Source organism: Eublepharis macularius, chromosome 8, assembly GCF_028583425.1.
Source record: "Eublepharis macularius isolate TG4126 chromosome 8, MPM_Emac_v1.0, whole genome shotgun sequence".
Classification (NCBI taxonomy): domain Eukaryota; kingdom Metazoa; phylum Chordata; class Lepidosauria; order Squamata; family Eublepharidae; genus Eublepharis; species Eublepharis macularius.
Window position 1 is genome coordinate 37,321,822 of NC_072797.1, and position 23,229 is coordinate 37,345,050.

General features: G+C 40.1%; 1 protein-coding gene across 2 annotated transcripts in view; it reads left to right on the forward strand.

Annotated features, from left to right (window-relative positions):
- The window catches only part of LOC129335200 (microtubule-associated serine/threonine-protein kinase 4-like), a 325,787-nt gene that overhangs the window by 272,916 nt on the left and 29,642 nt on the right, over nucleotides 1-23,229 (forward strand). For both annotated transcript variants that reach the window (XM_054987644.1, XM_054987642.1), the window contains 7 exons: nucleotides 4,359-4,426; nucleotides 5,470-5,555; nucleotides 14,462-14,670; nucleotides 16,483-16,621; nucleotides 17,557-17,689; nucleotides 18,442-18,607; nucleotides 22,631-22,732. In XM_054987644.1, coding sequence (XP_054843619.1) covers nucleotides 4,359-4,426; nucleotides 5,470-5,555; nucleotides 14,462-14,670; nucleotides 16,483-16,621; nucleotides 17,557-17,689; nucleotides 18,442-18,607; nucleotides 22,631-22,732 — 903 coding nt within the window. The remainder of the gene's footprint in view (nucleotides 1-4,358; nucleotides 4,427-5,469; nucleotides 5,556-14,461; nucleotides 14,671-16,482; nucleotides 16,622-17,556; nucleotides 17,690-18,441; nucleotides 18,608-22,630; nucleotides 22,733-23,229) is intronic.

The window sequence follows — 23,229 nt, forward strand, 5'->3', positions numbered from 1 at the left end:
CTGCTCTTACCTGTCCTACCATGCCCTCCCCAACGTTCATGTTATAGCCCCCCCAGAGGTGATTTTACCATTTTTTTTCTACTGTGGGGAAGTCCCACACAGCAGAAACGCATGGATTGTGGCTAAAAATGGCCACAGCCACAGTGTGGCTACACTGCCCCTCAGAACCACCCCCCCACACAAAACTAACCACCCCTGCAGTAACTGCTCAGCCTCCCACTGCAGCAACCCATGGAATGTGACATCCATGGCCACAGGCATAATCCCCCTTTCAGTCTACCCCCCAGCAACCCCACAGACCCAAAGACACGCACTCCCAAGTTCTCCATCACCCCCAGAGCAGGCTGGCCAGCCACTCCCCATTGTTCCCTATGATGAGAACTTTTAAACTGTCTTTCCCAGGGCAATTTTGCACAGGCCAGGGGTGCCACAGTGAAGTGCACACTCCTGAGTGCAAGTTCATCCCTGGGAAAGCACACCTGAACCACAGACGCACACCCCCAAGTTCCCCACCACCCCCAGAGCGGGTTGGCCAGCCACTCCCCATAGTTCCCTATGATGGGAACCAACCTTAACACTAGGGAATAACACACAAACACGCATTGAAAGTTCATTTTTTTATTTTTTTAGCTTTCACTTATAGCATTAAAAGGGAGGCACATGGCACCAGTGTCACATCACAACAGTCTCCTAGGCAGTAGCACCACAACTATCCTCACATCAGAGAATCACCAACATACACACACAATCACTTGCAAAAAGATTTTATTTCTTGGCTTTAAGTTACACAGCATGGAAGGCATATCACAACAGTCTCCTAGGCAGTAGCACCACAACTATCCTCACATCAGAGAATCACCAACTCACACACAAACACTTGCAAAAAGATTTTATTTCTTGGCTTTAAGTTACGCAGCATGGAAGGCACATCAGAACATATCACAACAGTCTCCTAGGCAAGCAGTACCACAAGTATCCTCACATCAGACACAGAAGTATTTGCAAAAACACTTTATTTCTTGGAGTTCCTGGGCTGAGGGTAGGAGACAGCAGCACAACATTTACAACCCCCCCCCCTTCCCAATAACTATAGTGACTCCAAGGAAGCCAAACCACAGTGTCACACATCCATTCCACCCAAACCAAACTGAACTGGGGGAAACTCTTGCAACTTAGTCCAGCAGAACCATTGTCATTTCCTGCAGCTGGATTCTCAGTTCAGCCAGTGGCGAAACACCACAGAGAAGAACAGTACCTAGCCACAAGCACAACACAATGGCATTTGCGGATCACGGTTGCAGAGCCCCCCCCCCCCGCCGCCAGCTTCAGGTAAACTGGAAAACACCTGTGAGTTAGTGTTGGGATGTATCCTTCGTCATCAACTGGCAGTGGCCCCCTCCCACACCATCTGTACGTGCCCCACTCCTCCCCTACCCCTTCAACATGAACATTTTTTAACTTTAACAAAAACAACTGTAAACAACATTAAAGAACATTTAACCACATTCTCCCTCAGCACTGCAGCATAGCTAAGTTTGGCAGCTCTGAGTTTCTTGCTGGGAATCCCTAACCTAACCAGTCCCTATCTAACCTGTCTCTCCCTCCAGTGACAATCCACATTTCAGGGGCCTGTTATCAATTATCAGAATAAATTTGAGCCTACAGGGTCTGTGACAGTAGTTTCAGGGTTTTTTTCCTGTGGGGGGGGCAAATTTCAGGGTGCATTCCCTTTGCCACTGAGACCCACCCTCCTGCTGCTGGATTTCTACTTCATTACTGTAGGGAAGAGCGTGATTCCCCAGGTCCTAGACTTGCAGAGGATGCAGGCCACAAGGAGGGCTCACCTCATTCACTCTGGAAGTCCACTCCTGAGAAATTGAAGAGTCGAGAGATGACCTTCAGGAAGACCAACTGCTCAACTCTCCGTGGGAGAAGGCGAGAGCGATGTGGGCTGACAATGTCACCTGCATAGGAAAAGACGCGTTCGCTCTCCATGCTCGTTGGAGGGCATGAGAGGAGCCACTGCGCTTCGAGGGAGAGGTCCAGCCAGACTGCCTCCTTCTTGGCCCAGTAGCTTAGCGGATCGATGGACAGCAACTCACAGGACTCTGCAAGGTAGTCCCTGACCACTGCCTCCGCTGAATCCTGTCTCACACGACTCACAATCGCAGAGGGGCCGGGCGCCTGCCGGAGCATCTCCATCTCCATGGACATTCCAGCGGTGGCCGCGGGGGTAAACCTGCTCAGAAGGGGCAGCCCATCCCCTCTGATGACAGGCGTCCCTTGTTGGCCTGACTGCGCCTCACCCGCACACAGAGGGCATCTCTGGCTTGGGTGAGGTTCCTGTCCCGCTCGGCAAAAGTGCCCTTAATGTGTTGATTGCATATGGTCGCCAACATGTATGACTCCTTCTACATGAGAGGCGTTAGCCTGGCAGCTATGCCCTGCTGCAGCCTTCTCACGAGCACGCGCACCACTGGAACACTGTCTGCATGTGGTGCGTCTGGGTCCACAAAGGAGGCCAATGAATTCTGGAGCGTGTGCACCAGAGGAATGACCAGACCCAGGGTTGCTATGTCAGACGAGACCGCTACAGTGAAGTCCTTGAAGGGCTTCAGGACCTCCACTGTCTGGGATATGGTGAGCCAATCCTCCTGGCTGAACTCACCCACCTGACTCACAACATCGCTCTCTGAGAGCCACACCTCGAGTACGGCCTGCTGCTCCACCAAGCGCTCCAGCATGGCACAGGTGGAGTTCCAGTGAGTGACTATGTCAGAGATCAGGACATGCCCCTGGCCCTGCTTCTGGTGCAGTTCATAAGTGGATTTCACACTGCGTGAGAAGTTACTTGTGAGTCTCCAACATGCAGGAGATACTGGACGTCATGAGTCACGTTGTCCAGGGTTTCTGGGGAGGACCCCACCCCAAGCGCAGCTTTCACCACTAGGTGAAGTTTGTGAGCGGCACAGTAAATGTGCTCGTGGCTCACCTCCCACGCCTCTGCCCTCATGTTCTGGTCACCATCCGTCACCATGCATCCCATGGTGACAGTGCCCTCGCCTATCCAGCCATCCAACTCCCTCCTCAAGGTGGCCGCGATGTTCTCTGCTGTGCGTGACACGTCAAGAACCTCAGCATGGAGCAAGGCCTTGCAGTAGCCAGCCCAGCAGTCTCCCATCCTTCCCTGCCTAACTCTGGACACCTCACCTCCACCCTGAAGGTGTTCAGGTTGCCACCAGTGTGCAGTAAGTGTGAGGTACGCATGTTGCACACTTGGGCAGGTCCAGATGTCGGACCTAACCACATGTTAAAAGGCTTTGCTTATCTCACATAGCATTCTACACCAGATACTCATATATTGATGCAAGTTACTCTGTGTGCTGTCAAATATACGTATCTTGACGTCTGAATATTAGTTAATATTGACAAAAATCTTTTAAAAATCAGAACTTCCTTTTGTGGATAACACGTACAATTTCAAGTTGTTCAGAAACTCTTGTGAGCTTTAAACTCTAATTATATGTTTGATGGAAGTTACACTGTTTAACTTTCAGTGATATTTGGGATTGTGTTATATACATCTCTTTAATATCAGAAGGAAATCCTATGTCTAATCGAACAGGGATGTGTAGAGATGGTATAAAAATTGAATCAATCAATCAATCAATAACAATTTAAAGTTAAAAGTTGTAAAACTATTTTAAAGCTGAGAAGTGACATGCAACTTGAATTATTGTGAGTTTTCAGAAGCTAGTGGACATTCTGGGTGGTTGCAAGTCCTAGTAAAGTAAACCCCTTAAGTATTAAAGCAGGTCCTCTTAACCTAAATAGTTTGTTTATGCATGCATTATTAAACAAGAAAGTTTAGATGCTTGTAAGACAGTTACCAGTTCTTAATATTTTAAGAAGCCAAACAAGATCATTGCTGCTTTTAGGTAAAATTGTTCCCAAGTAGCTATTAAGATGTATATAGTATATAAAATACTTGATTTTCTCCATTAATGTTTTTCTACATCTCCTGGAGTAGGAAAACTTGTACAAATGTACCTTTTCTCCTCACAGAGACCTTCTGTTTTAAGCATACTATGTATTTGGTTGCTTTGGGGGAAGCGTTTATTGATTAACTGTAGTCATATGTTAAATGATTTAAAATCATGTTAAGCACTCAAGCATTGTCAAAACTGCAGTACTATAAATCTTTTAATTTTGAACATAGTGGGACATATAAAAAATTGAAACTGCAATAATTCTCTGAAACAACCTTGAAAATCAACTGTTTCCATCTTGTACTTCAGCATTTTAATAAATGTCCAAACTGTATTTTAAAAACAGATTTTTTTATTTTTTATTTGTAGAAATAGCTCAGCTAGCTAACTATGACAGTGGAACAGCAGCAACTCCAGAAACAGATGAATCAGTCAGTGTAAGTCTTTTGTTACATTGGCTTATGTTTTATTGTGGTGATGGATGGCGCTGTCAAATTGCAGCTGGCTTCTAGTGACCCCGTAGGGTTTTCAAGGCAAGAGATGTTCAGACAATAGGTGGTTTGCCATTGCCTGCCTCTGTGTGGTGACTCTCGACTTCCTTGTTGGTCTCCCATCCAAGTACTAAGCAGGGCCAGCTATGCTTAGCTTCTAAGACCTGACGAGATCAGATTAGCCTCAGTCATCCAGGTCAGGGCCTCTGTTTTATTGTACTGAGTTTAAAATAAATGATTGACTATTGAGTTTCAATAAATGATTTTGTAAGATTGTCCAGTAAATAGGAGCTTATGTGGTTACTGTATGAAGGTTTTTTCTGTTTATTTCAGATCTATATGGGGATTGTGGGAACAGTCACTGTCTTTGCTCTTATTAGATAGATTTAGTTACAAATATTCTATAATTTGACTCTAATAAGGATCTAAAATGAAATAATATATACAATATGGAAAGAGAATGAGTGAAATAGAAGAGAACGGCTCCTTATGATAGTTTTGTAAATGAATCTAGAATTTTTTTTTGCAGTTTTCCTCCATTATCCTTTTAAGAATGAATGAAATTGGTGCAATAGCAAACAATTGTTTGTCAGCTTGCTTGACAGCAAAAAATGTGAATAGATATTAATCCATTCACAAAGTCCATTCCAGACTAACAGATATTGTGACCCACTCAGAAGTCTGGAAACAGTATTTTAAGTAAATATTTTTTAGAGAAATTAGCAATTTCTTTGCTAAATAGAAAAAGAATATCCTAAGAAAATAATTCAAAAAATTGCATTTATCCGTTTTATGCAGTGGATCAAGTGCACTCTTGATGTTGGTACTGTTGATACCTTGCTGAATCTATTAAAGGCATTGGGTTTAAGACCTGTGAACGATTGGCTAAAGTTATACCACTGTCACCTCTTTATGATTCCAATATACATATTGTATATTACAAAGTTCTGCAACTAGTGTAACTAGATCTCTTTTTATTTATTTTGAAGAGTTCCAATACATCTCTCAAACTTCAAAGGAAGCCTCGTGAAAGTGATTTTGAGACTATTAAATTAATTAGTAATGGAGCATATGGGTGAGTATATAAGGCTCTCATGGTTTTTTTCATGCTTTTCTGTATTTTTCTATAAAATGGTATATGACTTTAAATCAGTAATTATATTATTAATGTAATTTTATCTTTTACAATACACACAATCATTTCTCTTTGAAAGAGAGCTAAAGATGTTAGGAAAGTAGACTTAACAACAATGCTGTATAAAATCTTTAAAAGTTCTCATTACTTGAATGGCAATGTAAGAAATGAACATATATAAATAGATCTAAACAACAAACTTCAGAAAAAATTGTGTTTTTAAGCCTAACCTCCTGCTTTTGAAATGAGTGTTATGAAAGCTGAAATAGTAGCTCTTCTGTTATTTTAAATACTGACATTATTTCTAAAGACCTCTCAGTTGCTCTGGTTTGAATAAAATGTGTTAAAGACAATGCATGAATTTGAAGGCCAGTGAATTGTAATTTTGCAATACACTGCAGATTACTTGGATTACTTTAAGACAGTCAGTTTGTTTAAACCTGGGATTCTCAACGTAGCTTCTAATCAGCCTTCCTATTTAAGAATGGCAAGTGTGCCTAAGAAAAACTGTAGAATGCTTGGTTTCTGTCATGGGGCTCACGGATAGTGAGGACTCCTCAGGAGGAGAGGAACCTAATGCAGCCAGCCCTGACTCCTCAGGAGGAGAGGAGCCTCTTGTAGCCAGCCCTGAATTAGCAGAGGCCAGTGATCAGGAAGTACAGCTGCTGGATGATCAGCGTCCACAGCTAGCACCTGGAGGCGCTGACATCCTCCAGCTCCAACACCACAGGTGGAGCACAGCCAAGGACTCCCAAACCTTCAGCTTCACCCAGAGAGTTCCACAGGCAAAGGCAACGTATGGGGCTGCAGGAGAGGTGGCGAAGCGCATACCTCCTGGGTCAATGCCAGGTGTTTGTGATGAGGAGTAGCCACAGGATAGCTCTCAAGCACCTGACTGTGAGCCTAGCCTCGCTATAAAACCCAGCCACAAAAGACCAGGAGGTGTGGAAGCAACATGTTGGATTCCTGTTTCTGCTGTGACCACTCTCTTGAACCTTGCCTTGCACCTGTAGCTCTTGGACCATGCCCTGTCTCTGCCTGCATCTAGACCTGAGCTTACCAGTAACTGACCTACAGACCTCCTGACTTGGCTTTTGGACTTTGGACTCACCCCTGGCTTTTGACTCGTGCTCTGACTTTGGACCAGACTTTGACTATTCTGCTTGTGTTACCTGGAGTGGTTTCCTTGTGAGTAAATAGAGTGGGGGAATTAGCAAGCAAGGAAGACAGCTATGCGAGAGGCCGGTAACCATGGGATCTTTCTCACCAATAATTTATGGAGTCATTTCCCAAGGATACACACACAAAGCTGGTGTTCTTAGTTAAAGGATAATTGTTTTATTTGAGGGGCAAATGCATACACACAAGATTGCATGCAACACACAAGAGGCCTAGGAAAAGCAGTGGTGAAGGTAGAATAGATTTGAGGGATTGATAATTACCTATCTGGAGAGCAGGGAAGTCTGCGGAGACTTCAAACACCAGCATTTGCCCTATTTACTCTTTCTGAGTAAATAGATTGGGGGAATTAGAAAGTAAGGAAGACAGCTATGTGAGAGGTCCTTTCCCAAGGATACACACATGAAGCCAATGTTCTTAATTAAAAAGCAGTGATGAAGGTGGAATAGATTTGAGGGACTGCAAGGCGATAATTACCTATCAGGAGAGCAGGGAAGTCTGCGGATGGAGAGCTTCAAATGCCAGCGTTCTCAGCCAGGAGAGCAAGAGGATTAGGGCAAACCTCAAGGGAACAGCGCTTTGGATCCGATAAGCGTGTACAATTTGAATGGGGCTGGGGCATTACCTTTATAGAGTAAAACATGTCCTGAGGTGGGATGGCCCGCCTAGCTGTTAGAACAAAGACTCCAATGGTCAGTTCCTGGGGTTAACAAAAGGCTTGATTACCTTGATTGGTAGCTGCTGGGGTGTGTGAAGGAGAATGCAAAATTTGTTCTAGGACTGCACAAAAGGGGTAGCCTGTTAATGAAGTCCACCAGAGCTTAGTTGATGAATTTAGTTGGGGAATGTACCTTCTCAGGAACGAACTGTAAATACTTATGAATGTCATTTGATTAGCTCCTCAATCAAGGACAGGAAATCTGATCACGGGAGGAGGTAAAGGAATGTGTTAAGTGGGGATGACTCTGTGAGACCTTTGTTGCACTGGATTCCTTAGGGGCTGGGGAGACTGCACATCCAGTCCCCACTGATCACTCCGCATTCCTATGCGGCATTCTGTTCATGCCTGGGTCTCCCGGGTGGGACTCAGCAACTGTTGGCTGGAGGTCCTCTGGCTGCAATACAAGCTGCCATTTTAAATCCAGAGGCCTGGTGATTTTATATCACAAGCAGCCATGTTAAAATGGCTATTAAAGTTGGCGGAGGCTGGGTGGACTGCTTACACTTGGGCTGGCCCAGCCCACAACAGTTTGTGTCATTTTCTCCTATGTGTGTTGGATATATGGGGATGGATGGTCACATGGCTTCCACATTGTTATTTAGGAAAGGAATCCCAGGCCCAGTTAAGAACCTCAGTTTAGAACCATTCAGTGGTTCTAAACTGATAGTGTCTGTTTTTCACCATTAATTCCAGTGCCTTGTGCATTCCAAAGGTGAGCATTTTGGTTGTCAGCATTGTTCTGTCAAATAAATTGTCTCACTTGGTCTAAGTTGAAATAGTAGCACATTAACACCTGAGTGCCTAGGAATGTTAGTATAATTAAACAATAATGGTTGTTTCCTTTGTGAATGCAAAGCAGTAAAGTGCTTCATAGGCACTTAATTTTTTTTATTACTAATATAAACTGAAAATAAAGTTAATGTTGTTGTGCAACAATATTTTTTCTTTCAGTGTTTTCCAGGTCATTAATTTTCTGAGGTAACATAAATGATTAAGCTGCTGTTTACGGTTCATTGATATGTCTTCAGGAATGTCATTGGGTATATTTTTATGATGTAGCTCGTTAATGTTTGTATTACAGTTGTGTAACATGCTATTCCTTCCAAGGGTATAATGAAAAAAGTATTGTGATTGAGCAAGTGTATTTTTTAGTGTTTTTGTAAATTGGCCAATTTGTTTGTTTGATTCTGCTTTGGATTTTGATGTCTTCATTACTGAGTTAAAATGCTTTCTTTCAGAATTTAATTGTCATGGCATATTTTGGTAGAGATTTGTCAGATGCATTAATCGATTACTTTATACATGAACCTTTAAAAAGTTTTCACTGGGCTTTTAATTCTCTTAATAAAATAAAAATTTCTTGTAAAAAAAAGTTTCAATACATACCTTTTTAGAGCTCTCTGTATAATTGGAAGAGTGAATTCATTTGTGATGTAATTAAATGACTTTAAAGAAGATAAGATACACCAAGGAATGGTTTGTTGGGAATATATAAGAAGTTAAACAAGCTGTGAATCAGTAAACATGTCGGATGCTGGCCAAATCATTAAAGGCCTCACAAGCTGTCTCTCAGACTTTTTCTTCAAGCCACATATTTTGCTTTTGTTTGTAAATTATTACTTATGTTAAATGTAACATGTTTTCTCTCTCAGAATTGTTCTAAGCTGGAACAGAAGTGTCTTTCAGAATTGTCCCATTAGCTAATCGCCCATCAGCCTGATTTTGTGAACTAGCTCAATAGACAATCCTTTCTTGTTTTGGGGGGGGGGGGGTTACATAATTGCAACAATTGTATGGTGAAATTTGGAATCACTTCTCATGATTCTGCAAATGTTAGTAACTAGATGTGAAATAATATTTTGGTGTGGATACTTGCATAAAAATAGTACGTGCATGCTGAAAGTATGTTGAGGCTTAGGAGGATTAGTGATAGTTCAGTCTCTTTTGGAATGTTCTTACAAGGTTTTTGAAATTGGTGACCAGTTTGAGATTCCTGTGACCTGTTTTAACATTTGAATATGTTCCTGAGTTATGAGAACTCTTCTTCGGTTATGTCTCATAATAATCTAGGACAGGACATATTTTATAAGACATGCATAAAAATATTATATACTTATAATATTATAGATAATTAGGGGCATGCACTAGGAAAAAATTATATATTTTTGATCCAGCTATTGGAAAGGCCATAAACATTAGTATTCCTTATATTCCGGTCCTCCCATGCCAGTTTGGTATTCAGTATTTAGAATTTGGTTGTTTTTTTTTTAAGCTGTCCCTTTATTCTTTATGGGGGAATCTTTCCAGGGAGCTGGAATTGCTGTTTTTGAAGCTAATGACACATAAATTGTAGCAGAGTGAGGGCTGCCTGACTGCTCAAGATTCACCAAATTTCAAAAAGATTTGGTCAGGGGATCCAATTCTATAGGCTCCCAAACATGGTGCCCCCAGCTACTCTCCATTGTTTCCTATGGGGAGGGGGATCTGATGCTTTCTCCAGAGTAAAGTAACCTTAACCAAACACATAAGAGTAACCACTGACCGAAAAGAACCAGCAAAATCCACCAGAACCAATGACAAACCAGGGAATCCCAGCAGAACCTACCTGGCAGCAGAAGACATGCTCTCAAAAACAGGCTCACCATGAAACTGCATCTGTTAGCAGCAGCTTGGGATTTTTTTTCCTTTTTGCATCTTTCCCAGGTAAAGAGAGGGAGGGGGAGGAAGGAGACTCTCAGAGAATCATGACAGTTGTCTGATAGACCACATGTGAGAATTGTTGAGACTGGACAGACAATTGACCTCCCCCTAACATATGATGCCATTTGCCTATGATAGTCACTTCCCCCTCCCTTTTTTACCTAAGAAACCTCTAGAAGTAAGGAAAAAACCCTGCTGTGATCTTTAAAAAAATGGCCCTAGTTATTCTGAATATTTTCAGGATTAATCAGGACTGGCAATACTGGTATATCATATATAAGTCATATATACTTTTTTAATTTTTATTTTTTAATTTTTTAAATAATATGCAATAGTAAAAAAATATATAACCATATAACTATATAAACAGTATGAATATAAACATGTTCTCGAGACAGCATGTCAATTGCCTTGGCAGTATTTACAATATATGTGGTAAAGACAACGAAAGAACATAAAATTTAATAAATTGCTATAACTTTGAAATTGTCAGGTATTGACTGCAAGTATTTGTTTTATTTTTCCATATAGTCCAGAAAAGGCCACCATTTCTCATAGAAATTGGATTGGAAGTTCTGGTTCTCAGCGGTTGAGATGCGGTCTGTGATTTTCTCCATTGTGAGAAATTCCCATAATTTATTAATCCAAGGCTGTATTGTGAGTGGGACTTTGGAATTGGATTTCCATGATTTTGTGATTATGGCTTTGGCCGCACTGATCATAATTGAAATCAGATCTTTTCAGATTATGGGGATGTCCTCATTTCCCCACAAATTAAGAAAAACCAGTTCAGGACGTGGTTGAATGACATAACCAGTTATTTTCCCAGTCATGTTGAAGATCAGGCTCCAGTAATGTGAAATCAAAGGGCAATTCCACCAACAGTGGAAAAAAGAGCCTGTTTGTTTGCAGCCGCGCCAGCATTGGGGGTCATATGAAGGATTTATGTAGTGTAGCTTGAGTGGGGTTAGGTACCACCTGTGCATGATTTTTCACCTGTACATGATTGTTCACGCATTCTTGAAGAGGACCAGCACCCCTTTTGCCAATGTATGAGCTGGATTTCCTAGCGTAAGTTACCTTTCTTTCATCTCTATCTTCCCTGATATTCAGGGTTATGCTTCACCACCACAAATGCAGCACATGAAAATGAGCTTAAAGTTTGCAAAGCATTGTGTCACTGAAGAAAGAAAGCACCACTCATCATTAATTATGTCACAAAAATATCCAGCCATATTTCACACACCAGTCGCAGTGCCCATTCAGGTGCTGTTGGGGGGGAAGAACAATGCATTGAAACTGGGGATTCTCTTTCACTGAGGGCCAGACTAGTCATGACACCATCCATGGGTCCAACCTGTGGACCCTGCTGCCATCTTAAAGGGATTTAAAAGTGCTGTGAGGGCCTGATCCTGATCCTTTTAAAATGGCAGCAGTGTCCACAGGTTGGACCCGAGGATGCTCTAAGTGTGCAAGATTCCTTTGATGGAAGAAACTTCCTCTGACCAAAGATTTTCTCGTGCTCAAAGTATTTGAGTATGAAGATGGGAAAATGCAACAACTTTTCAGTTGAAGTCTGATCTTCAGGCAAGACATACCAGCTTGAAAATTACTGCACAAAAAAATTATATTGTGCAAGTGGCCTAAATCTGTATCGAGCTTTTTCAGCAAAAGAACAATGAATATGAGTCAGTTTTAAGTGAATTAGAGATTGAGAGTGCTGACATAGCACAGTTTTTTTATATATAGGAAGATGCTTTCCTACGATTAAAGTATGCAAGTGACAAAAAGAATCATTATGTTCTTTGTTCATGTTTATTAAGAGTTCATGCAAACATATTTGCTTTATGCACTACTTTATGTAGATCATCTGAAAAGAAAGTTAAAACATGTATCCTATGTTTTAAAACATGATTAGTTTTCAAAGTATTTTAATTAGGATCCAAAGAATAGTTGTGCATACACAGAAGAGTGCAATATCTATACCTAAAGTTTTACTTCGACTTTTTCAACTACAGATCTGCTGGTCTATTTAGCAGCACAAATGACTTACACAGAAAAACAGAATTAAATCTCTTGCAAAGTATATAGTTCTTTACTGCATGCACGTCTGAATCCTGATCTTTAATCAGGTGTTTCTCAACACATTCTTTAGAAAATAATATATATAGAAGCAGGAAAAGTAAACGAATACGGGAATATGACAATTAAAATGAAAGATTGAAGGGGGGGAAACAAGTCAGATTAGGAAAAATATGCATCTTTGATGTGGTTTGTCGATAATGTGGGAAACTCTCACTGAGAATCACTATTAATTTTTAATGTATCTGATATATGCAAAGCAAATAGGCAGTCACATTGACATTAAGGTTTCATAGAGACTGTAGGGTGATAAAAGAATTTCAAGTGGGACTTTGTTGTCCAGCATCCTGAATTTCTTTCATCTCTACCTCATGCCAATTGGAACAGAAGGATTTATTGTATGAATGCTGGGTAGGGGGATCTCTGGTTTCTACCTGTAGTGTTATTTTCCCCAAAGAAGCATTATTTGCTCTGGCTTTCTCTTGTTCGTGTTGGTTGCTCAGGGACTAGAAGACCCAGTAGGATCTTGCTAGCAGTGAAGATCTTTTTCAGTGAGATGGTTTTGTTTGTTCCAGTGGGCTTTCTCCCTTATAGAGAACCATAGTATTTGTTCTGTAGTACCATCTGCTGTGTCATTTTTTCTTCATTTTGTTAAAGGAAAAGAAATAGGTCATCATCCAGAATCTTGAACTGTGTGGTATATTGTATATGGCATTTTATGTTCATTCCCTGTTAGGTTTTTTTTAACAGCTCTTGTTTGCCTGGTATATAACCTGTTTGCTATTTCACACAATGAGTCTTAATCTCATATCCTAGACACTAAAAAAAAAAAAAACTTAATTGAAGTTTGGTCAGTGGTTCTTTCCCTATCTTTGTCATCCTACTCTTTTTACAAATATACTGCATTTGTAAAGGCCAGCATAAATATGATGGACAAAGAGGAAAAGAACTGGAATCAAGGGGCGAAGTGTCTGGACTTTGGAGGCAAAACAGAGCAGACTGGACAAATCCAAACGCAACTGACAGTGCAAAAGAAAAAAAGAAAAAAAGAAGATAGTGTGCCAAACTAATTTTTAAAAGGCTCCACATTGGGAGGGGCATGATTTGTTGTAAAGTATAAATGTGTAGAAGGTACAAAAGGGATATGATTGATAGTCTACCACAGGCAATAGTATCCTAGTTTCAATATTATGCAGTCATCTTTCGCTACCATACACTGAAATGGAAACTCTGTTGACAGAAAAGAAAGGAAAATGTCTCAAAAATTATCCTGCAGTGGTAACAAAAGAACCCTCTTTGACTATGCGCAAAGAGAATAGAAAGATCAAGATGATAAATCTTATTAATGAGCAAGGCAACCTTTCAGCATGTTTAAAAGCTTGTCCTTTTTGTGGGGGGAGGGGCACAAATCAAATGAAAGACTTGTTTATTGGTTTATTGGTTCCCAGACAACTTACCTTGTCTGACTCGAAACAGTTGCAAAGTTTCAAACAGTATATACGTTTCTCCATGAAGTATTTAAAGTAGTAACCACCTATGTTGTTTCAGAGTAATCTATTCTTCTGTGCTCCATTTCACTAAATCTTCAGTGAAATAATAGCAGCTCTAACCAGTTACCATTTTTATATGTTCTGTTTCTCAGCCTATATTACAATAAACCTATTAATTGCTTCTCTACAGAAATTATTCAGAGGCTAATAATGTAGGTAACTGTTTCCTCAAGATTGACTCAGTCACTGCTCATCTCCCCCAGTGCCAATAAATTCTGTTCATGGGTCATATAAGTGACAGTGGGTGTAATGTTTTCACAATTGGTAAAGAGGAGCTGTCTGTCTGCTCATGAAATTCCTATCCTTTCTCCTTTGTACTTCATGTATGATATCATCCTGAGAAATCAGCAATGGATTCTTAGTCATAAATAAGATGCAGGCACGCAGAATAAATGACATCAGGATTGGCTATAACTTTGTGACATGTAATAGAACCTTTCTGGAGTACTGCCAAATATAATATGCATTTTGAATAGGATTTATCAGTTGTTAGTTAACTGAGGTGATCTGAAAACAAGTTCTGGAATTATTATTCAAATGTAATAATAACATTAAAAAATTGACAATTAGTAATACAATTATATTCTGATGCCTTTTCACTTGGACTCTTTCAGTGCTGTTTATTTGGTGCGGCATAAAGAAACGAGACAGAGATTTGCCATGAAAAAGATTAACAAACAGAATCTTATTCTTCGAAATCAGATTCAGCAGGCTTTTGTTGAACGTGATATCCTGACATTTGCAGAAAATCCATTTGTAGTCAGCATGTATTGTTCCTTTGAAACTAGACGCCATTTATGCATGGTCATGGAGTATGTGGAAGGTACAGTATTTGTTTTGCATCTGCGTGCACACACTCGATAATCTAAAAACAAGAAGGAGTCTTGTGGCACCATAGACTAAAAGATTTATTGTGGTATAAGCTTTTGTGGACTAGAGCCCACATCTTAAAAAGCCTGTGATGTTGGTGGATTGGCATAGAGAAAGATTATAAACAATTGGGTCAAAAGGTAATGAAATACTAGAGAAACAGTTGGACTTTTGTGTGAAGCTCAGTTCTTTGCAGGATAAACATTATGACAATTCATTTATTAATGCTGGTATAAACTGTCACTCTATTTCTTGTATAAAACTGACCCATGCATAAAAATATCACAGATTGTATCTCTTGCATTCCATTGTCATTTGACTCCAGTATTTACCATTTTTTTTCACTCAACAATGTATACCTATATATCTGACAACTGAAGACACACTTCATGCATCTGGTGAAGTAAACTCTGCTAAAGCTTATGATACAATCAATCTGGAATTTATCACATAATAATGTAACACTGAAAAAAATGAATAAACTTCATGTATTTACACTAGAAATTGTACCTTCCCCAAGTGTATACTGGGGACGTACAGAAAGGATTCCTTTCGTCTCCAGATAGCTTAATTCTTAAATTATAGCCATCCTTTATTGCTAGACATTTATGATAAAACAAAGTAACTTTACTTTTTGGCCACATTTATATAAAAAGGCCTGTGTAAAGTAAGTGAGTATATGGATTTTTTAAAATGTGCATGCATCTAAAATACATGACAGGAATTTATTTAATATATATTATATATTATTAGTGAATTAATACTATATACTAACATTTTTATAAAAATATTTGTGCCTGGAGTAGGGGGCAGGCCATGGGTGGGGGGAGAGATGACAGAAATACACGGTGCTGAGGAGTATCAGACCACAGTTTTATTGATTACAGGTCCCTCAGGTCTTGGCGCAGCATGGGTGGGGGCAGTGGGTGTTGTTTATAGCTCATCTGCTGTTGGCACCTTCCTTTAGCCACCTGTTGGTGTAATCAATGGAAGAGGACTGGTATTAGGGCTGGAAGCAACAGAAACTGCCATTCCTACCAATCCGCATCAGCCCTGAGTTTGGCTGCTGTGTTCCTGCCTCCCCACAGAGCCTCTTAAAGGGCCCCTCTTTATGGTCTTGCAGGGAATTGGTGTTGCATAACCTGTACTATGTTGGGCTAATGCCCAAACACAAGCAGCCAATTGGGATTGTTATGCTCTTCTTAAGTATGAGATCAGACATACACAGTATATTGCTGTGGGGAAAGTGAAAACCCCAGGGCCTATTAGCCAGTCATAGTCCTGGGTAAAATTCCCTCCTGACCCTGTTAACCAGAGACCCCCTGTGGACTTAGCAAAGGATAGGTAGCCACAACAGAAATAAAATCTGAAAACATGGGGTGAGAGGGTAGGTCTTTCTTGGAAGAGAGCTCTGAATGCCCAGTGTACTGCTGTGCCTTCTTTTCAACATGAGTCACAGATCTGATTGAAAAATCTGCAGCCCTCAAGTTCACTGAACACACCCTCCCAGCAATACATATGGCCCATGACGGCAGGCTGCAGGAAGCCACTTGAGAGGCACCTGGAGTCATTCTCTGCCCCCCCCCTTTCACACCTGCACAAATGATGCTCCATCAATACTGGGAACAATACTGGGAATTCACATTTCAATATTTACACCCTTATGGGCATGCTGTCCACAATTATAGGTGCAAAAATGAAACTTATCATGTATTTTGGATATCTCAGGGAGAAATAACCAGCATTAATGCACTTTATTTTGTAGGTGGAGATTGTGCTACTTTAATGAAAAATATGGGTCCTCTGCCTGTAGACATGGCCAGGATGTACTTTGCAGAGACTGTTCTGGCTTTGGAGTATCTTCACAATTATGGAATAGTACACAGAGATTTGAAACCAGATAAGTATGTATGTAGCATGTGACTGCAAGAAAACTAGGCACATTAGAAAGCATTAAATGCTTCAGCCTGAAGTTATTGTTTTCATCATAGACATTAATTCACATGTTAAAACAGTACTGAGCAATTAAATGTTCTATTTCTCTTTAAAAACAGTGCAATGATAATAGGGCATATTGGATTGTTCATTTTTGGTTATGTTTTATTTCCTTAAACATAACATTTTAAGAATGTCTTGAAAGGCAAACAACATAACATTTTAAGAATGTCTTGAAAGGCAAACAAAATGCAGAAGGTGCAGTTTGGTACTTGAGAGAAATGGTAGTGTGTTCATTCTATCTATTTCAGTTCTTATATTTAAAGGTGCCTAAGAACCCAGATTTGTTATTATCCTTCTGTAAATGTTGCCAACTGTGTTGAAGCATCCTTACTCTGTGCTAAATGGAAGGAAGCCAAACATCCCATTTCTTTTTGTTAACTTTTTTTGTAGATCTTGAAATAATGTTCTATTTTTTTGCATCTTAAGTATTTACTTATTGAGTGAAACAATCAATCATTTATTGATTGATTGAGTGAGTGATCTTGTGGGACTAAGATGGATATTGCATAAATCTCAACAGCCTCCAAAACTGAGGTTTGTTATGGGTACAATCACAATTCAGTTTCTATGGTATGAATCTTTGGAAACACTCTGTAAACAATACATAATTGTAGTAGTAGTAGTATGGTTTTCTAGCACTCTCTAGCAGACATCCAAGTATTATAGAAAAGGCATATGAGACGACACGTAACGTAATTGTCATAAACCGTTTGTTAAGTTTGTTCTTTGATGCAGGCAAGATGTGTTTGAAATGCAGGTTTAAAATTCAGCGCAGCAATGACATTATCTTGAGATTATTGTGAGGGTGACTATAGTATTTTACTGTCATTGTCATTTACAGTTTATTAGTGACATCCATGGGACATATAAAGTTAACAGATTTTGGGCTATCTAAAGTTGGCCTCATGAGTATGACCACCAATCTTTATGAAGGTCATATTGAGAAGGATGCTAGAGAATTTCTGGATAAACAGGTAAGAGATTGTTTCCCATTTTCCACCCCATCTGTATTTGCATTTATTAATTCTTATTAACAATTTAGTAAGAAGTGACAGTTTAAAGGCAAAACACAGTAGTAAAGGTAAAAACACAGTAGTTGCTTTTTTATTTCTATACTGGTTTCACAAATCTATATAAAAGTTACCTTTACTAGTGCACTGCAGATTGTTTCAGACCTCCCCCACCCCCACATTATGGTCTATTAGTAAGATGAACGATCTAATTGTGTGCAAGTAAGATTGTGAGAGAGACAAATGGAAAGTTGTTTTTATAAAGAATTCAGGAGTCTCAGCAGAGTACTTGTGGAACTCATGATGCATTGTACAATCAAGGGTGCTAAAAATCCTAGCTATGGCCCATTTCCCTTCAAGCATGGCTCATTACCATTTGCCCACAATCTGTTCCCCATAAGAGTTACTTAAGGTAAAAACCATTGAGTTTTCTTGTAAAAATAAGAATGACTTGATTTTGTTAATGTAAATATATGTAATTTACTATGACTTCATAATAGTAAGCAACCTAAATGAAAGACACTGTAATTTTTTTAGTTTTGTGTAAATTCAGTTGAGAGCTTCCTTTAGAATATATACACTGTCCACAATATGTAAAAGCAAAGGAAATTAGACATTTTTCATCATGGATCCTTAGAAACATTAGAAACATAGATAGGAATCAACTGACAACGTAATGCACTAAATTGTCTTTCTCCCCCTTATCTCGTTTATAGGTCTGTGGCACACCAGAATATATAGCTCCTGAAGTGATTCTGAGACAAGGATATGGCAAGCCAGTTGACTGGTGGTCCATGGGAATTATCCTATATGAATTTCTTGTAGGATGTGTGCCATTTTTCGGGGATACACCAGAGGAACTATTTGGACAAGTAATCAGTGGTAAATGTCACTAGGCATTTCTTCCTCAGATCCTAAAACCAATCTTTCCCAAGATAAGCCATCTGGCCAGCTTTAATGTTGTTCAGTCAGGCCTTTGTTGCTACCATGTCTTTAAATAAAACTCTTGAGGGGAAATTGGTAATTCTGTCTCTTCCATGTAACAATCAATCAACTTCGTATTTCTTTTTCAGGTCATTTGGCACAAATAAAAAAAATATAATTGCTCATGACAGCCAGCAAAATTTATAAAGCTGGAATCTGAACTTGTGAACTAGAGCAGGACTGAATTCAAGAATTGACTTTACATGTGCTAAATACTTCATAAAAATCATATATGCAATAATTTCCTTCCTGGAATTTATAATTTAAGACATCAAATATAAGGAAGAGACTAGGAAGAGGTTATGTTAGTGCTGCAACAAGACAAAATGAATTTTTTTTTTGAAAAGCTCTCGCTATCTTTACAGGAAAAAGCATGCGGAAAAAGAGAAATGATTAAATACCTTTATAAAGGAGAGTAGTACACAAAGTAGATAGGTGATTTAATTTTGGATTTGGGTGTGGTATCACAGTCCTTTTGGCCTTTATTTTTTTAAAAAGATCAGAAAAGTTCACATGTACTAAATATGCATAAATGGATAAATGCCTAATGGCACAATGCAGTAAGTTAACCGAAATGTAATAAAACCATAAAACAAATGTGTCCCAAATAATAAATAATGCGAGGGGGGTGTGTGGATTCAAATGCAGTTCACAGATTGTTAATGATTTCACTAGTGGTTGTTACAGTATAATGTTATTTCTGTAACAGCTGTTCGTCTTTCATTTAAAATTCAATAACCTTTTAGATCTTAACCTACAGGCCGACCCTAAGTATTGTTATGCAGCTTGTGGCAAAACTAAATGATAATTAAACAGCATCTATTGCTATCCTACCTCCTGTTTCCATAAATTTTCCAGATGTATAGATGTAGGTGGCCACTGTGCCAGAATGACATCTCTGTTGCTGGTTGTTTCTCAATTCATTTTACTAAAATATGGTGGAAAGGTCCTTCAGTGAAGGAAGAAAAGACTACAGCTCTCTGTGTGAGGATGTATGGCATTAGATCATGTTTGCAAATGCTAATGAAGAAGCTTTGTAGGTTGCTGCAATGTAAATAACCTTTTTATACTATATATTAGCAGTTTATAGATATATGATACGCTTTTTTCTGCTGTGCTGCAAAACAACACTGGTTTGGCAAGGGGAAATCAAATGTTTAATTAACATAGATAGCAAATGCTGGCTTTATTTTTCATCCCTTACACCAGCAATGTATATTCATAGCTAATTTTTTCAAATTAAACTTAAAAGTGTAGCAGAAGCTGTAGGTGAGCAATCATATAAATAACTTGTGTTCTTAGTATATATTGAATCTTCATAATATAGGTTGCCCCACATAATTTGGATATATGTATAGTATAGAGGCTTCTGCATTGGATGAGAATTAAGTTATCTTAACTTTTGCAGAAAGGGAGGCTCTATATAGAAAAATAGTAGAGTCCAGTAGCACTTTAAGACTAACCAACTTTATTGTAGCATAAGCTTTCAAGAGCCACAGCTTTGTTCGTCAGATGCATGACGAAGATGCATCTGATGAAGAGAGCTGTGGCTCTCAAAAGCCTTTTGCTACAATAAAGTTGGTTAGTCTTAAAGGTGCTGCTGGATTCTTTATTATTTTGCTACTACAGACTAACACAGCTAACTCCTCTGGATCTATACAGAAAAAAATCTGTTACCCTTTCTCCTTGTACTCCATCATGGTTGTGTTGATGTCCCTGGTAAAATGTACAGCAGTTTGCAACTTGCATCATTAGATATTTCATTATTTTATTTTACAAAATGTATACCCCACTTTTCTGCCCCCATTAAAACTACAGCTACAATACATAGAAAAACATAAGAACAAGAATTAAAACATTGGACAGGAAGGAAGGCTCACTGGTATTTGAAAAGACATAAGGGGCCCTCACAGCATTTTTAATTGGACAAATTCTTCCCTAAAATGGTGGTAGTGGCCATGGCTTGAACCCGCAGCTGTTGCAACATCTAGTTTGGCCCTGAGGGAACACCAAATTAAACAAACAAAAAAGGCTTTAGCTGCTGTCAGAAGATGGCAACAGAACAGACAAGTCTCCCCCAGGGAAAGAGTTCCAGAGTTTTGGTGCCATGACCAAGAAAGCCCTCTTCCAGGTTGCCACCTGCCTAATCTCAGAAGGTGGAGGCACCTTTAGCAGGGTACCCAAAGCAGGGCCTCCAAAGATGACCATAGAGGTTGGGTAGGTTCTTAAGGGAAGAGGTAGTCTTTCAGATATGTTGGTCCCAAACCATATATGGCTTTAAAGATCAGTTTGGGAGCCAGTGTAGATGGGTTATCTACACTGGCTCCCAATCTGATCTTTAAAGCCATATATGGCTTTAAAGATGTGATACTGTCCCTTCAACCCAGTCCTATCAACATCCTACTGGCAGCATTATATACCTGTTGAGGTTTCTGAATACTTTCCAAGGAGAGCCAACGTACAGCACATTGAACTAATCTAGATGTAACCAGGGCATGCATGACAGTGGCCAGATCTTTATCAGTTACTGTGCTCAATTCAAGGTATTGGTTTTTACATACAAAGCTCTTCACAGCCTTGGCCTGGCATACCTACGGGACTGCTTCCCTCCCTATGTCCCTCCATGGCAGCTTCGCTCATCCAAACAGGGTCTCTTGCAGGTGCCAGCCTGCACATGGGCAAAATCAACAGCAGCCCATACATGGGCTTTCTCTGTGGTGGCCCCTACCCAATGGAATGGCCTGCTTGAGGTGGTTAGGGGGATTTGGGAATGGCCTGCTTGAGGAGGTCGGGGATTTGACCTGGTATCCAGGTCAGTGGGATTTGGGAGGTACAAGTCAGAGGTGTGCAATTCGGGTTTCCAATTCTGGTAAAATACCTGAATCAGACCCAATTTGCAAAGATTCGGGATTTCCTAATCGGGCCCAGCATGCTGGGCTCGATTCGGAAATCCCAAATCAAAGCTTCCCGAAGCAATTGGTTATGCTTTGGGAAGCTTCAGGTCAAGCGTTTAAAATGTCCCTTTCCTTGCCCCTGCAAAGCAGCAGGGAAAGGGGCATTTAAACCCCGGATCGGCTGTTTGGTGGAGAAATCCCCGCCAAACAGCTGATCCAAGTGGGGAGGGAAATGCCCTTGGCTTTTTCACCCAAGGGGATGGAGGAAGAGGGAGCTACCTCTGCCTCCCTCCCATTGGATGAAATAGCCAGCCTGGATACTTTCAAAGCTCAGAGCAGTGCTGAAAAGCCCAGCTCTGAGTTTTGAAAAACTCCAAGCTGGCTATTTCACCCAATGGGAGGGAGCCTCCTCTGCCTCCCTCCCATTGGATGAAATAGCCAGCCTGGATACTTTTAAAGCTCAGAGGAGTGCTGAAAAGCCCTGCCTCTTCCACCCTCCCATCAGGGTAAAAAGCTGAGAGCTCCTGCTGTGATCTTCTGTATGCTCCAAATTTTTATGGAGCGTACCAAAGCGGCTGAAATGCCCTAATCCCAAAGTGTCTTGCCGCTTAGGGTTTAGGGATATTCCGGATTGTTTTCCTGCTTCAAGTAAACCTGAAGTGGGAAACACAAATCTTTTCCCTGTGCACACCTCTAGTCCCAGTTCATATTTCTGCCACAAAGTTGCAAGGTGGCCTAACACAAGAAAGTCCCTCATAACCCCGAAACAACAGTAAGGGACTGATGATGATAATCTATTTTAGGTTGTTGTAATGATTACAACCTGCTAATGTGCACGGAGTGTTTTGAATTGCTTTGAACGATAAATGTGCTTTATTAGTAGTAGAAGTAGTAGTTAGTTAAAGCTAAGTAGTTGGCTAAAGGTAAGTATCTCTGGTCGGTGCTTAGATGGAAAATCTGAGAAATGTGTGTAATATCATTAAAATATATTTAAAACACGTTCACAAATTGGGTTCCTCTGTCCTAGATGAGATCAATTGGCCAGAAAAGGATGAAGCTCCACCTCCAGATGCCCAGGATTTGATTGCGCTGCTTCTAAGACAAAACCCCTTGGAGAGACTTGGCACAGGTTAGAATGCATGGCTTGCCCATTCATTTTTGTCAGAAGGCTAGAAATAGTTATTTGTTTGGGTTGTTCTGGGCCTTTTGTTTGCCCATTTTTGTTTCTCGGTGAGAAATACCTTCAGCCGAGCAGTTTGAAGATTCATTATGACAGGAGCATCTTCTGTTTTGTTTTGTTCTGCTGATACAGGGAACGCTTTTACAAGGCTGTCATTCAATGAAACGCCATTTAACAGGTTTTCATCTACACTAACCATCATTTGATAAACAGCAGAGTTATTCTTCAAAGTTACTTGTTCCACATACGGGAAGATGCTAGAGCCCTTAACTGTGCTAACTTTGCAAATTAAGAAGATTGCAAATGACCCACTGCATGTCAGCTTAAGCAGCAGTGCTTCATTCAAAAGTATGCATATGCATACATTTGCACACTGCAGTTTTTCTGCTGAAGAGAAGGTAGGAGACCCCTGCTAGTGGGGTTTCCCAACCTCTTTCAGATTAGGA